The following is a 17,056-nucleotide window of genomic DNA, read 5'->3' on the forward strand; positions in this document are numbered from 1 at the left end:
CAGCTATTTGGATAAATATATTTTCTCAGTTTAGAATATTTATTTTTATGTTGACATACATTTACAACAAAATGTGAAGTCCTGCATGGTGTTTCACAAGACGAAAATCACGTTTTTGTTAATATCGGTGATTCACTGCCTTGTGATTATCGCCATCTTCACCATTTCATCCCTGATCCTATAATAGTCCATGCACAAACCGTGAAAAGTTTTTATTTACCCCCTCTGCGACTCCTGTCACCTCCCGCCCTTTTCTTCCTTTTACCCCCCTCCCCAACACCCATCCATACAAACTCCTGCATCATCTCTCAAACTAACTCACTCCTCTCTGTACCTTCAGCCCGTCTCCTCTCCATCCACCGCGTCACATTAACCCCTCAGCTGCAGCTTGACAACCAGACTGATAGCCCCCGGCACCACCATGCTCTGGAAATCCCGAACCAAGACTGACGTTCTGCAGGTAAAAGAGGGTTTTTTTCATTGGTACATTTGTATCTTTTAGCAGCTTTAGTTCTGTAATTTAGAAGTCTATCCTCATTGCGTGAAATGCTGCACATGGTGGGCCTGTTGGCTTGTTTTTAAAAGAAGATGAGAAATTTGTTTTATTTGAAGTGTAAAGCTGATAAAAATCCAAAACTTCTAACTAGAGGGAGCTGGATATCTGTGTGTAAAAGCGACTGTAATCTTAACCTAGACGTAAAAAAATTGAGAATATGATTTTCTTGTTTTAAATGATTTTTGTTGAGATACTTCTTGAATAAACACAGAGGAAACACTGATATTGTATAGTCTTTCTGGGTGCGCAAAGTCCAGAATATGATTCAGTGCCATTTTTAAACCAAACAATCAGTAAATGTAAAAGTACAGTGTGTGTGTGTGTGTGTGTGTGTGTGTGTGTGTGTGTTTGAATTAACGGAGGGTAATTGAATGAATATATCTCTTTAAGAGAAAGAGACCCTGTCGACCCCTCCCATCATTCTGCCGGGTGCGCGCAAAACCTATAAGTAGTGCGCTCATGGAGAGTCTGTAGGACTCTGTGTGTGTTGTGCGCGTGTGTATCTGACAGTAGCTTTTCATCTGCGCGTAAAGACCTCCGTCAAACAGAGAGAAGGAAAAGTAAATAACACCTTTGAATTTAATGGACCGTTAAAAACAGCCTGGAGTACATACCGGAACATTTGGTGACATCTTTCAGTCGTTGGAAGCCTGCGCATCCTTTTGAATTTTAAATTTGGGTGTATTCAGAGAGGTCCAGATGTTAATCCACACCTATTCGGCTATGGTGAGTTTAATAGATACTCGTGGTTTTTACGGTATTTGGACTGCTGGTGTCTGTTCATTAATAACTCAATTTAAGAAAGAGTTGATATTCTATTCCGAGTGTCAGTAGACTGAGTCTGAAATATGCGCACCATGTGCTATCATTAATAACAGCTAATTTCGGGTAAATTAGGTATAAAGAAATACTTTATGATTTATCAATGTGTTGCATTTTTAAACGTGTGACATCAACTGTCAGCTTGCACAGTATAGGCTTAAGATACTGATTTTTTTTTTGGCTGACAATTGAATACACTTTTTTTTAAATGTGTTCTTTGCTCTCCAGTGGAATCATAAGGGTCAAGTGTCCATACTTTCCAATGAGCCTTTTTGACACTGAGTTTAGTGTTGCGGCGCCGCGCATCTGTCCGCGGAGATGGTCTTTGTCTGCACAGTGTCACAGCAAGTGAGACCGGCTGACAGTGAAGTGTCCACTCGCTGCACAAACTGTGACATGCCGAGACAGAGTAGTAGTCCATCTGTCTGGAGGAGTGTTGTTGCGTTGTACAACCTTAAATATTAACTTTGTTAGACTAAAATGATGGACACAGAACCCTGCACGGTGTGGGTGATGACAAATATATATATATATATATATATATATATATATATATATATATATATATATATATATATATATATATATGTATGTGCTTTAACCTGGCAGCGGGCCTCTCTGCCTGGCAGATAATGGACATTGTTCCACAACAACAGCATTGATCTGGGTGACCCAGCTTTAAAAAATCCAATTTTACCAGGATGCGTTCGAGCAGAAATGTAGGCTAGTGGACTACATATTTTTACACATGCATGCTGTTACGTGAGGGAATAAACTTGTAAAGTCACATTAAGATCACATTTAGTTTTCTACGCCTTGTCAGCCTGAATGAACCTCTTTCATTTTCACTTGTGGAGTCAATGTGGTTTTGTTGACAAGATGACAGATTATTTACAGATGTAACCCCCCTCCCGGAGCAACGTGGTGTTGTTGTTGTGCATTACCTGTCCTTTGTGCAGCTTCTTGGTGGCCGTGACCTTTCTGACACTGTTCAGGAGCAATGCCAAAGGCGTCTTCTGCCAGTGCACATCACTTCAAGCGCTGCTGCTATTTCCAACCATCTAATTAAAAATGGAAATAATTTTATTTATGTGTTATTGTTGTTTTGTGTTATATTAAACTCGTCTTTATATATTTTTAGTTTGCGATTTGTGCTTTATTGTTTTAAATAATTACTATATTTCCCGGAGCTTATAACTATTGAAATCTAACATTTGATGAAATAGTCAGTGCCGTGTTGCACCTTTGGGAGAACAGTTTGATGAAGCCTTTGAGCTCCTGATATGAAGCAAACTTTTACATTTTCTGCAGGACCGCGCAGACGGACTAAGCGGCTCTTCGCCGAGCGGGCGCCTCTCCCAGCTGTCCTCCCTGAACCAGGCCGCTTACTCCTCGGCTCCCCCGCTCTGCCACACTCCGGCCTCTGACTTCCAGCCTCCGTACTTCCCTCCCCCCTATCCCCAGTCCTCCCTGCCATACTCCCAAAGCCAGGACTCATATTCCCACCTGTCAGACCCCTACACCTCCATCAACTCCATCCATCAGCATCAGCAAGTGGCATGGCACTCGCAGAGGTCGCGCTCCGACGATGGGGGACTCCTTTCACAGTCGCACCGGGCTCTGAGCCTCGACCCCCGGCGGGAGTATGCAGCTGTCCCTCGGCTGCTGCACGGTCTCGGAGAAGGTGCTGCCGCTCTCGGGGACGGTCCTCTCGGGATGCAACTGGGACATCACGGCCTGGACGACATTCAGGTGACTTTATTTATGTATTTATTTTGGCTTTCCATCCTTTAGTTGCGTTGGCGTTGGCGCAGCGCTCTAGGAAGACCGTGCGTAAAAGTCACTTGGTATCCAATCAGTGCGCAAAAACATGAACTCTTATCAACAAAATCTCCTCTGAGCTTATTTGACTCTTTATGTTTCTCTATTCCAATGCCATTATGTTAACCCAATATCATAGAAAATAAGTGCAAAAATGTATCCCATACTTAAAAAGACGTGTTTGTTTGCAAGAGGCCCTTAAGGCAATTTATCTTCCATTTTCTTCAAACGACACAAACATGATGAATATAGCTCACGTTAATCAAATAGATTTTTAAGTAAACACATTTAATTAACGACTGCTACATATTATTAATCATTTTCATTCATTTTGAATGTTTAACCTGTTATTTATATTTTTTTTAACTCCTGCAGAACTTTATCTTATTTTATCTGAATTTCCCATTAAAAAAAAAATAAATAAAAAATCACATTAGCAGTTTTGGTGTCTGATATCCAAAAAAAGAAGGAAAACAGTTGTGCATCTCTTAAACAAACTGTACTGTTGAAGTGAGATGTCAGCCCTGAAATTTCTGCAGCAATATTAGAAATGTTTTATTTTCTCTTCAAAATTCGTTCATATATGAATGAATAAAACTATATTAGATAACGATCCTCCATTTTGTCAGGTGTGAATTTTAGATGGCCTGTTGAATACGTTTTTTTTAAGAGTTTATGAGCCAGAGACGTGTTTCATCTAACATTTAAGTTGAGCTTAATGAATTGGATCCTACTCTATATATGGGTTTACAATAGGAGGAAGTAGTATGAGTTGTGTTGAATAAATGAAAATAATTCCTATTTTTCTGAGGTTTTAAGATTTTAGCTCTATAAAAATACGGGTTTTTTTGGTGGCATTTGACCGTCTTATTATTGGTCAGGACATTCATGCAGTATCCGATGTTTCGCACAAAGACAAATTGATTCTGCAGCCTTTTGCTTTCTGCAGGTTTTTTGGGAGAAGAATAGTTTCTATGGTTTATTGAGCAGTCAGCTTCCCTGCAGCAGGTGCAGCTGCAGACGCTGTTTGTTGCCTCCTCGCAGAAAAACACACCGAGACCAATTGATGTGCACGGTCATTAATAGAAAAGAAACGTTTGAGAGGAGCGCCAGGCAAGGAGTCAACCCGGGCATGTTACTGTTAAACGCTCCCACTTGACAAGGACCTTTATTTGATTAATGGATTATATCCTTCGCGTTTGAATCCTCTTATAAATACACCACAAAGGAAACATCCCAGAATCGCACAGCAAGACAATTTCATCCTCAGAGAATGAAAAGATCAAATCATCTGAAAATGCTTTAATTTATTTTTTGAATCGGTGAACTACGGTGGCTGTTTCTGATTAATATTAAAGCATATTTTCTTTTTTCGCATATGACTTTTACCTAGGCATAGTGAAAGAAATATAAAAAAAAAAATTATGTTCACATATTGGAAATTATTACATTTCTACGCACAAAAAAAAAAATATAAGTAAACTGCTCTGTAGTTATTTGAAAAAGTCTAAATAATGACGGTATTTCTTTAATTGTATTTTTAGAAAATAAGTAGATTTGTGGCATTGAAAAATTATAAGAGGCAACTTTTCTTGTCTAAATGTATGATTTATGAACCAACCAATAAACTCATAAATAACATAAAAATATACATTTATATGATTCTACAAATTTTAAATATTAAATGGCAAGCTGTGTAGTATGAATAAACTGTTTAAAATGTTAAATCATCAGTCATAACTTCCATTTACCATCTTTCCTGCTTTCCATCTGCACAAAGAAACTAAATCCAATAAGAGTAACAGATTTTATGATTTACTTGGATATAGATAGTTTAGTTCATATCTGCTGCGAGGGAAAACCTAACGTTGGACCGTCCATCTTGCTTTGGCCTGAGAGAGAAAAGCTGTGTGTGTGAGCTTGTATTTTAGTGTGTATATAAATGTGTGTTTTGGCTCTGAGGCCGGTGGATAAATGATAGTGACTGTCTGTCTGTCTGACACAGGGAATGGAGGAAGGATCAGCCCTGGGCATCCTCGACCACTCTGTCATTAAAAAAGGTAAGAGGTGGGAGAGGTTTGTGTGTGTGTGTGTGTGTGTGTGTGTGTGTGTGTGTGTGTGTGTGTGTGTGTGTGTGTGTGTGTGTGTGTGTGTGTGTGTGTGTGTGTGTGTGTGTGTGTGTGTGTGTGTGTGTGTGTGTGTGTGTGTGCGTGCATGCACGTGTGTGGTGCATTTGTGTCTAAGTGTGCACCTATATAATTGTGCTATACATGCTGAAGGGGGTTTTGTGTTTAGGGGCACTCCAACACCAGTCTCTCTCTCTCTCTATCGCTGTCTCACACACACACACACACACACACACACTATAAATAATTCTGTTTTGCTATTTCATTTGAAGTCAAGAAGTCCTCTAATACTCAGCTGCAGACTTCACCCCAAAGGCACACATTCTTAATGAACTGTTCATGGTCATATGAGAGAGAGAGCGGGAGAGGGAGAGAGAGAGGGAGGGAGAGAGAGAGAGAGAGAGAGAGAGAGAGAGAGAGAGGGATTAGAATGATGAGGTGAGGAGAAGTGGGGCAAAGAAGAAAAGGGAGGGGAACATGATAAAAGAGGAGTTGTGGGGAAATTTGCAGAGTATGATCACTCTAATATTACCGACTCTGAGTTGCAGGAGACACAGGGGCACGATTAGAAAATTCAAGTTGGATTTGTTGCTGGTGGAGTGTGTTTCTGTGAAAACCTTGCCTGATATGATAGATGGGCCTGTTTGGGTTTGTAGTGCTGCAGCAAAAAAAAAAGTGAACGTTTGCTCTGAAACCATGCTAAAGATGACACCTAGTGTGTTATAAACTGACTGACAGCATAACATTTAATGTGCTTTTGCTTATTTTAGAGAATTTCCTTTTAAATGAAGAACAAATGTGCATTTTGAACATTATCCATTCACATTTTGAATACATTTAGGCGTCCTAATTCTAAATATCCAAACCCCTTACTGACCTTACAATTCTCCAAATCACGTCCCTGAGGAAGAGGAGGCACATACTGTAAATTTCTAGCTCGATTCAAACTGCAAAACCAGCAGTCATTTAATAAAGTGACAGTGATTCCACTTGTTTGCCAAACGCTTAGAATTGATCAATTACCACAGCGAGACTCTCACCAGCGAGCACTTACAGTATAGCAGATAGCAGAGCAAACCTAAAGCCCTCATGAATAAGACAATCCAACAGGGAGAAGAGAATGAGACAGAATATAGGAAAAAAAGACACGGAAATAGGAAGGAGATAAAGAGTGGGAGGCAAAGCAGAAAGAGTCAAAGATGATAAGAGAAAGAGAGGGAGGGGCAGAGAGATGACAAAGGAGAAAGAGAGAGAGCTTTTAGAGGAGACTCTGCTGCTCTGTGGCCTCACCGGCCGGCTGATCAGCTGCTTGTGAATGAGAGGATTTTAAGAGATTCTTTCAGTCTGCATTGCACAGCAGGGCGTCCTAAAGAGGCCACCCTCCGCCCACAGAGTGCGAGGGGAGATCCGATGTTTCACTGTACAGTTATCCAGATTTGTTTTTTTTAAAGGAGAGAGAGAAAGGAAAATTGCAGAGCCATCAGGATTGAAGAGACTACAGAGAGAGAGAGAGAGAGAGAGAGAGAGAGAGAGAGAGAGTACAAATAAGAATATTGACATTGTTTAAAATGTAGGTACATGTGCTCATTCTTATAAACACCTTTATTGGCTTAATTCATTTCCTAGCTCACCTTAAAGGGCCGTTTTTCCCAAATTACAAGAAAAAACATGTTTCCGGGGGGGGGACTTTGTTGCATGTCGTTCCGCATTTCTCTCCTCTCGATTCCTGTTATCTCTCTACTGTCGACTTAGTAATTAAGGCATAAAATATCCTTTTAAAATATATATTGTTTCTCTTTCTTAGCTTTTGTGGTGTCCAGTCATGCTAATAGGATTGGTTTAATTTGTTTTTTTTAATTTGGTTGTCCAGATTTCTGCCTCCACAACATTACAATGGAGGTGAATGGGATTTTGTTTTGAGGTGCTCGCAGCATTAAAAAAATCCCATTCAAAATATGCAACAGCAAGTCATTCTTCCGAATACTGTTTACCAATTAACTCTAGACAACTGTTTTTTTTTATCAGTACTATTTCCTCAGCCAATAGCTTCTCCAATGAAAACTGATTACTTTTAGAAATACATCTTTTTTTTTTTAACAACATTCAGTTCTTTTGTATTGGGGTGGAGGCAGAAATTTCAAACATCAGTATCTCAAAACCTAGGCACAAAAAAACAAATGCATCTGCATGGCTAGGGATCACTAGAGGTGAATGAAAAATCATTTGGATGACTATGAACCCAAAATGAAGTCCAAAAACAGCCCCATAAACCAATGAGGTATTTGCTCTTTCTATCCTTCCTAGAAATTGTGGTCCTCATAAGTATAGAAGTAGACACACACAACACATATTTATTTACAACACTTTTACAGATAAATGTATGACGCACGTACGCACACACACACACACACACACACACACACACACACACACACACACACACACACACACAGACAAAGGGGTTGCTTCCTTTCAATCCTCTCAATTCAGAGGATTTCTGCCCACACAACTGCAGATTCAGTGGATTTAGGATTTAAGATTAAGACTCCAAAGATAATTTCATCAACACCAATTAACACATTAAAAGATGACATAACAAAGGTTGAAAAGCCAAATAGACTTTGGTCTCAATGCCAACAGAAATCATTATTAGTAAGTGAAAGACCTTGCAATATCAGTGCTGCAACAGGTATTCTGGGCAACTAACAATTGAAGGAGATGCTTCTTAAAAAGGCCACGTTACTCTTAAACTCCTAAAGTGGTTGGAAAAGTCTTCAGACGATTGGCTTTGAGGCCCCTCTTCGCAAACAAGACATACAGAAAAACACATCTTAAAAGTTTACCAAAGTGCAGAAGAGTGAGTGTGAATTGAGATCTTGAAGGTGAGAAATACAGCTATTTGAAAATGCACAGTTAAAATATAACCACCTGCAGTTTAAACAACAGAATCAACCAGCCGCACTCCACAATTAGAGCTGTCGACGCAGGGGAGAACATTACACTGAATTGATTAATCAGGAGAGGAGGAGCATGCTGTCATTCACACAAAATGATTATCACTGCAGAAGACATATGTTAAGATTGATGATCCCCTTTGCATCCTGTTTTTGTTGCCGGTAAACTTTTTGTAGCTTTGATTTTCAAATTTTTGTTTGACACAAATAATGCAAATAGCCTAAAACATATAAAGTTTGCATGCAAATAAGCCTGAACTTTCTTTTTCTCTTTTCTACCTCTTTTATTTCTCCCCTAGTTCCCATCCCGTCCAAGCTGAACGGGTCGTCCCTTTCAATCTTGTCCCTCGGTAAGGAGGGTCTCGGTATGGGAGCCGTGTCCAACCCAGCCGAGGTTTTCTGTTCGGTCCCGGGTCGCCTCTCGCTGCTCAGCTCCACCTCTAAGTACAAGGTGACGGTCGGGGAGGTGCAGCGACGCCTCTCTCCGCCTGAGTGCCTCAACGCCTCTCTGCTGGGTGGAGTCCTGCGTAGGTGAGAGGAACATGGGGAATGAAGAGGGTGTGATATAGCTTTTTAGAGTTGTGTTTTTGAACTCCAAGCCTACACTTAAAGACAAAAATATGCCTTAAATCAGTAACTCCCAACCTTGTCGGACTTTTCTCAAATCTTTGCTGTTATACTGGCGAATTCTACCTCATTAGGCCTCTAAACATTGTTAAAATGCAACATTGTGAGAAGAGAAAATCTTTTCTTGGTTTAACTGTCACAGATTATAGACATATGCAAGGTATTCAACGTTGGTCAGCTATAAAAGGGTCACAAGTGGATCTGCAAGTGGGTTAACTAGACTTGGAATCCGAGCGCCTGATGTGATTCAGATCCAAAGACTCACTAACCTGCAACAAAAGTGATTACAAACTTTACCATAATGATCAAAAAACAACACCATCAAAGAGGGTTTTTGGAAGCCTCCACCGACCTTTAAGTTGCATTTTTAATTGGATTGTTTTACTGCACAGAGGTGCTTCTTTATGGCACAAAACAGGAAAGCTGTGCTGGTCTTCTAGGGGAAAAGAAGCTTTCAGGAGGTTTCAGGCTCCGGTAGACTATGGATGGAGTTCGAGGAAAAAGATATGTATCCATTTTTAGTCAAGTGAAAGAGAAAAAACAAGAAGCATGAACATCACTGCAGGGCAGAGATAGAAGCTACCAAAACATCTTGTTTTTTGTTGAATTTTACAAATGTAACAAAAATAATGTAACAAAGACAAACTGAATATGGGATAGGACTCAGACTGCTTCCTTATTGAATTTGTGAGTATACTGTAGATTTTAGTTTATACAAAATGCTTTAAACCACACGACAGGGGCTCTTGATGTGAACATGGTGTACGCTTTTCAGAATAAGAGCGCTTTAACTGAACTAAAGGGCCAGAGCTGAGGACCCAAAATGGGTCATGGGACTAAATCACAAGAGAAGCAATGTGGTTTAATGAACCACCGCCTCGGGGCAAGACAACAACTTTATGTTTCGGGTTGCTGGCTGAAATACTTTAAGAGGAGATAATTAAAAGATCTAAAGGGTAGTAAATATTGTAAACCTCCTCAGAGGAGAGCTACAGCTACCCCACTGATAATAAATCACTGCCTATCATTGTGAGGTATTTGCACTTATTTACTCCACTACAATTATTTGACAGCTGGTTACTTTGGACATTAAAATTTTACATATGAAATAAATGATCAGTTTATAAAAATACAATGCATTGTTACAGATACACCACCCAACATTATATAAAGTAATTAAAATAAGCTCCACCTCAACCTCAACCAGCTACAACAGGGAAATGCTACTTCCACATTAATACATGAAACCTTATATTCCATTAATAAAAAATATAACAACATACCACTCACAGAGGCTGTTTTCTACATAACAAGTACTTTTACTTTTGATAATTACATTGATAAGTACATTGTATTATATCTCTGTATAAATAGATATTGAAATGTTCTTAAAGTCAGATATTTAAGATTAAAGAAAGGGTTGAGAACAGGCAAAAGGAAGTAAAGCAACCGCTAAAAACACCAAAAAATACAAGACACTATCAGTGTTGACAGGGAACATACTGTAGGGAGATTTCAGCTTCACATTCACTTACATAAATGCACACACACACAAATGCAACAGCCATAGACACAGGAACACACAAACACGCCACTACAAAACTTATACACACACACACACGCACGCATGCACACACACACACACACACACACACACACACACACACACACACACACACCACAAGGACCATCTCCTAAAAACTGCTCTCTCTGTCTCCCTGTCCCCCCTCAGGGCGAAGTCAAAGAATGGTGGCCGCTGTCTGAGAGAGCGTCTGGAGAAGATTGGCCTCAACCTGCCCGCCGGGCGACGCAAGGCAGCGAACGTCACTCTCCTAACATCTCTAGTGGAGGGTAGGGACACACACACACACACACACACACACACACATACATTCGTACACACACATACAGTGACCTGCATACATCCTGACAGATAGAGACACATATTCACATAGAAATATCTACGCATGAGCAGACATGAATAAACAAGTCATAGCATGGGTGGATGCATGCATGGATGGTGTCATTTGAAAAAGCTGCGGCTGCCTCACAAAGCCAAAGAGCAGTGAACTGTTTGAGTAGTGAAAGTGAGAAAAATGTCTCTATTTTTGTCTCTTGACCTGACCTGACCCGAGCGGTTACAGCAGTCTTTTAAATGTGTATCAGGTAAAAGCATAAATATGGATTATCATCTGATATGAAATCTAAACTGAAGCACTGACATTTGACTCTTAAATAGACAGAAGTAGAGCTGCTTTTTGTCTAACTAATACAGAAGACTATCCCTTTGTGTACTAGTTGGCTCTGTCTTAATAGACACACTCTCCTCTTCCTCCTCCTCCAGGTGAGGCCGTCCATCTGGCGCGGGACTTTGGTTATGTCTGTGAGACAGAGTTTCCAGCCAAAGCCACAGCTGAGTATCTGTGCAGGCAGAGCGAACCGGACCAGCTCCCAACACGGCGCAGTATGCTGCTCGCCACCAAGTGAGTGCCTCATCCCTCCCGCTGCACATTTTAAAGGAGCACTCCACTGGTTTTACATGTCAAAGTCAATTTGCTGGTCATGGGGAGTACTACTAGGAGTTTTATCAAGTTACATCACTTGAGTAATTTCAGCATGGGCTTTGAGAATAAATAAGAAATGTTTTACAAACCAAAGGGCATGGAGTTTGAAAGATGTGAGCGTTCACCAGACAGGGAGGGTCTAACAAAAAATGCTATTAAGCTGCATTAAGGGAAGTGTAGGATCCAGCATTTTAGGAGCTTGAACCACACTGGTGAGTAAAAGTTTAGTTTACTCACCAGTGTGAGTAAACTAGTTTTTGTCTAGTTTTTGTCTTCTGCTGCTTTGGTCTCTTGTGGGTCGTGCAACTTAAAAAAAGTGCAACACTAAATCGCTGGAGTGCCTCTTTAAGAGTAATTCAGGACAGTTAGTGCTACCAAATTCATGCCAAATGCTGATAGAATTAATTCTTGTAAAACACCAAGGGAAAGAACTATATTTAAATGCTTTGGTTATATGATTTATCATTTACGAATTACAAACTTAATCTGTTTTATAAGAATGTGAGAAAGGTTTACATAAACAAACAGCACCTGATTTTAACAAAACACAACTGAAAAAAGGTATAGTGTGCTATTTGTTTTTGTTTACCAACCTACATTTTGGCCACTTTAGCAGGACTCGCTGCCACCGTGGGTTACCCCTCAGCACAGATCACAGCCCAGGCAGACAATTAACAGGCAATAGTGTTTATTTTTTGACTTCTTAAACTTTTCAACACAACTTTATAACTTCCAACCGCGCTCCTCCCTCAGCCAGGCTACTGGCAGGCGCACAGACCGTTGCTCACGTTTTAACAAAGAACCAACAGAACGATTTCTCACAGTCCAGTCCTGTTTCTGTAGTGTTTGGCAGACATCTGTAGGTCCAGCCCGCTACTGGATATAGAGGGAGAGTTTAATTAGTACAACGATCAGCTGAGACAATAAACTCACCTGGCGCTGCTCTCCTGATCCATCCCCCCCACCTCTCTCCACTGCTGCTGATTGCAGACCACGCCCACCTCCACAGCCACCTTCACAACACTCTATTTTTTGTAGTCTCACTTTTAATGTCAAATATTAGATTTCCAAAACCTTGTAAGGCCACAATGTTGTACACAGTATGAACTTAAATAATATTCTAGGTGTGGAATGGCCAAAAGGCAAAAACTATATCAATAAACAAGGCACCTGCACACTGAATAAATGCTCCTAAAAGATTAATTCATTCATTCATACAAGATTTATAAAATGACAAACTAATGTCTTGTCTTTGTTCTTCTCAGGGAGATCTGTAAGGAGTTTGTGGACATGATGTCTCAGGACCGCTCTCCTCTGGGTGGCAGTCGACCCAACCCCTGCCTGGAGCCCGGCGTCCAGGGAAGCCTCACCCACTTCAGCCTGCTCACCCACGGCTTCGGTACTCCCGCCATCTGCGCCGCGCTCTCTGCCTTCCAGAGCTACTTGATGGAGGCGATCAAAATGCTGGATAAAGGAGAGGGTGGAGGGAAGAGCCACCACGACAAGGAGATGAAGCACCGCAAATAGAGGGAGGACAGACAAGATGTGTTGATGGATGGATGGATGGATGAGATGAGAGGCAGAAAGGAAGAGAAAAGAGGGGGAAAAGACTAGACCGGTGCCCCTCTGCTTCTTTACCTTCGCCTTCAGGATAAAAACTGAGACTTTTACCTCCCAGAAAAACCTCTGCAGTCTATCTCATCAAGGAGGCGGGGGTCATGATGATATCTGTACTGTAATGTGTGTCCACAACCACCTCACTCAACATGACGCATGGACCTCTCTTCTCAGTAGCTGGTTTGTGTCATGATGGCGTCTACAAAACATCTCTTCAGGATGAGTTCCTACATATGGCTGTATTTATTTCCCCCCTTTTTTATTTTGGTAAACATGTCACCTTTATCTGTGTTTTAGAAACCCCTGCCTTTATCAGTCACTCTCTCTCACACACACATACACATTGTTTTGGACTGAACTCATCTGGGAAGTGTCGTAAAGCCATATCCGAGACAACAACCTGCTCTTTGCTCCTCTTGAACTTTGGGAGACTTTTAACTCTACTTGATTGGACAAGCACAGCTTCCATATATAGTTCTTCTTAGTGGGTGGTCATGGGAAATTGAGTTCTCTGGGGTCTCTAACAAGGAGGAGTCAAAGGCAGCTAAAGGAGATTTTGTTTCTTTTATTTTGAAGTACTACATGTTGGTAACTTAAAAACACAAATCATTTTGTACTTTCTGTGTATGTTTATTATTAATGTTATTACTGTTGTTATTATTATTGTATTACGGCATAAATGTAATATATTATTAAAGAATTAAGAACTGATCAGTTTAGTTTCATGACTTTGCTTTTATGTTTTCATCTGGATTATCAGAACAATAAAAAGTAATGGCACCTTCAGGTACCTTTTTAAATGCAACTGCCCATTTCAACTTACTTTAAATCCAACGGTGACAATGGGCTTTTATTGTGCTCTTACTGTAAATGCTTCCTCTTTCCATTTGTCGCAATAATGATATTTTTTATTGATCCCTGTAGGCAAAGTCTATTGTGACTTCAACAGGAAGGTCATAGCGAGGGCTGCAACCAACACTTAATTTCGTTATTGATTGATGTGTCGATTTGTTTTGTTAATTGCTTAGTCTATAAAATGTCAGAAAATAGTGTGAAATGTCCATTACACTTTCTAGGAGCCTAATGTCGTGTATTCAGTGTGCTTGTGTTATCAGACCAACAGTCCAAAACCAAAAGATATTCAATTCACAATTATATTAAAGCAGCCAAAACCAGTAAATGTTTGGCATTTCATTTTCAGGGATGGCAATGTTCTCTCAGCTCTGTCCAGCACTTTGGTCCAGACTGAAATATCTCAACAACAATAACATGGATTGTTATGAAATGATGAACAGACATTCATGTTTCCTAGAGGATGAATCCTATTGACTTTGGTGATCTTTTGACTTTTCTTCTAGCACCATTAGTAGGTCAAAGCTTTTACTTATCCAGTGAAATTTCTCAACATCTTCTAGATTGGTTAGGACAGAAATTTGTACAGACATTCCTGCTTCCCAGAGGAAGTACCCAAATAACTTAGGTGATTCTCTGGCTTTTCCTTCTAGTGCCACCATGAGCTTGATATTTGTATCTTTAAGTATAATATCCCAACAACTACTGAATGAATTGCCTTAAAGTTTGGTACCAAAATTATTGTGCAAACTTTTGATTTGTCCAATACTATGGTTTATGCAGAACTCATGACGTTCCCATCATTCTCAGTTGTACTTTGTGTTTTGTGCCAAATAGCAAATGTTAGCATGCTAACACACCAAACTAAGATGGTGAACCCTAACCCTAACCCTGGTAATTTTTAACATGTTAGCATTGTCATTGTGAGCATATTAGCATGCTGACGTTAGCATTTAGCTGAAAGCTTAAGTACAGCCTCACAGAGCTGTTAGCGTAGCTGTAGACTCTTAGTCTTGTAGCTTGATAGATCACTTCTACTATTAATTTAATACTATAAATGTTACATGTCATACATTTTCTGCGTGCACCCCAAGGGGCCATTAAAAAAAAACCAGGGCCCCTCTATGCATGCAGAGCTCCAGCAGGGGCCTAGGGAGACAGCGGCGTCACAGCTGCAGCCCTGAACACTGTAGTACCTGGGAGAGCGGAGGCAGCGGTGCGACCCCCAGCGCCCAACAAGCCACACACACACCCCGGTTCCCCCTCAACCCATCTGTTCCATATTTCTCCCACCAACCACCTCTCACCTCCCTGCACAGTCCTTCACTTTATTTAACCAGGATTAGATACTCAACACAATTACTGCTTTCCAGGGACTGCACACATACACGTGTCGTCTGCTCGTACACTCTCAAACATCACTCATTTTTACCTCCCTATATCTCCCTTTCTCTCCTCCCATCTCATTACCCTCCTGTGTAAATCCCCCCCATCCCTTCATCTCCCACTCTGTAACCTAACTACCCCCTCCCCATCCCCCTCACCCCCTTTCCCCCTATTCTCTGCCTCTATCTGACACTCAGCGGGGCCGCTCTCCATCTCTCTCTGTGCCTCCAGGCAAACATATGCTGCTCTTCCCGTCAGATTCCGGTGTGTTTGAGAGAGGAGGAATTGTTTAATGTTTATTAATCACCTGTCTGTGGTGGAGAGAGGAGACGATGATAGAGCCACACACACTCTTGTACACATGGGCTGGCTGTCTCGCTCACACACACGATCACACAGACACAATCAAATCACACACGCACGCACGCACACACACACACACACACACACACACACACACACACACACGTTCAGCTGTGATGTTACCAACTTGGCCTGGTTTTTCCATTTACAGCTGTATATAAGTGTGCTCATTTACTGTAACACTCCCTGTATGCAGTCAAAATCCATCTATTTCAGCAGCTACTTGTTTAGCAAATCATTAACATTGATTGTGTTTCTCCCAAAGATCATCTTTTAAACCTACAGGTCCATTCTTGATCTTTCAAAACCAATTTCATTACCAAATACATTTAAAATAAAGCGTTGAATTCCTGCACACTGTCAGCACATCTACTAAAAACGCTGCCTGTGACTCAAGCATCAAGATGATGTGGTTTTAAATTATGAATTTGATGCCTGACAAATCTTTTTAATGTAACAAAAACATTGCATTTTCAATAATCATAGTGCTGACATTGTGCAGAAATCCAATGCTTTCTTTTGTATTATTTTTATTTTCATATCCAGCAGGTGTGCATCAGACAATATTTAGCAACGTAGACATTTAAGAATTGGTTTATTTTTGATACAATTGCATCCTGATGGTGAGCGACTCCCTACAAAGTTTAAAAATACTTTGTTTACAGCTTGATTACTGACACATACCCTGTTAAATAAAGTAGCATTGGATACAGCTTTCATTAAAAACGCACATTAACTTGGCTAGGTTTGTCTTGTCGTGGGAGCTACTGTAATTGTAGGAGCAATTGATATGTGAGGAAAAATAATTAAAGCTGGGGTAGGCAGTGTTAGTGTTTTTGGCGTCATTGGGCAAACATTCCATAACAACCTTTCAGGATATTGTAATTCAAGTGGTCTGAGAGAAACTAGACTTCAGCACCTCCTCTTGGCTCTGTTTTCAGGCTAGCCCGTCACAGGTCATAGAGGACATTCCTATTGGCTGTTCTACAAATGAAGATGCACGTGCAAGTTCCTTCAGATGGTGCAAGCCCGATTCAATGGTGAAAAATCCTGCAGGAAATGTTGCTATTCCAGCATTGGCAACAACTGCTTACACTGCAAAGCAACACCAGAAAAAGGAAGACGGACTTATCGAAAAGGGAGTCTGACAAATGTAATAAAATATCGTAATACATGTCAATATCGGCGAAGCGTTTCAGAGATGGAGAGAAAATGTAGTGTTCAGCCTTCTGTTAACCATAGCAAAAGGCTAACGGCTACGGTAGGAGAAGGGTGCAAAAAATTAACACATTCAGTACTTAAAAAGATCTAGTGTGTGTGTGTGTGTGTGTATATATATATATATATATATACACACACACACACACA

At 40.6% G+C, this 17,056-nt stretch overlaps 1 protein-coding gene across 1 annotated transcript; it reads left to right on the forward strand.

Annotated features, from left to right (window-relative positions):
* Positions 1–92: 92 nt before the first annotated feature.
* tfap2e (transcription factor AP-2 epsilon) lies at positions 93–13,798 on the forward strand. Its single transcript, XM_078267857.1, has 7 exons — positions 93–460; positions 2,690–3,130; positions 5,205–5,259; positions 8,579–8,810; positions 10,639–10,757; positions 11,251–11,389; positions 12,736–13,798. Exons 1-7 carry the CDS (start codon positions 422–424, stop codon positions 12,995–12,997), a joined length of 1,287 nt encoding a protein of 428 aa, XP_078123983.1. The 5' UTR covers positions 93–421; the 3' UTR covers positions 12,998–13,798.
* Positions 13,799–17,056: the final 3,258 nt, after the last annotated feature.

This window comes from Sander vitreus, chromosome 14, assembly GCF_031162955.1.
Source record: "Sander vitreus isolate 19-12246 chromosome 14, sanVit1, whole genome shotgun sequence".
Classification (NCBI taxonomy): domain Eukaryota; kingdom Metazoa; phylum Chordata; class Actinopteri; order Perciformes; family Percidae; genus Sander; species Sander vitreus.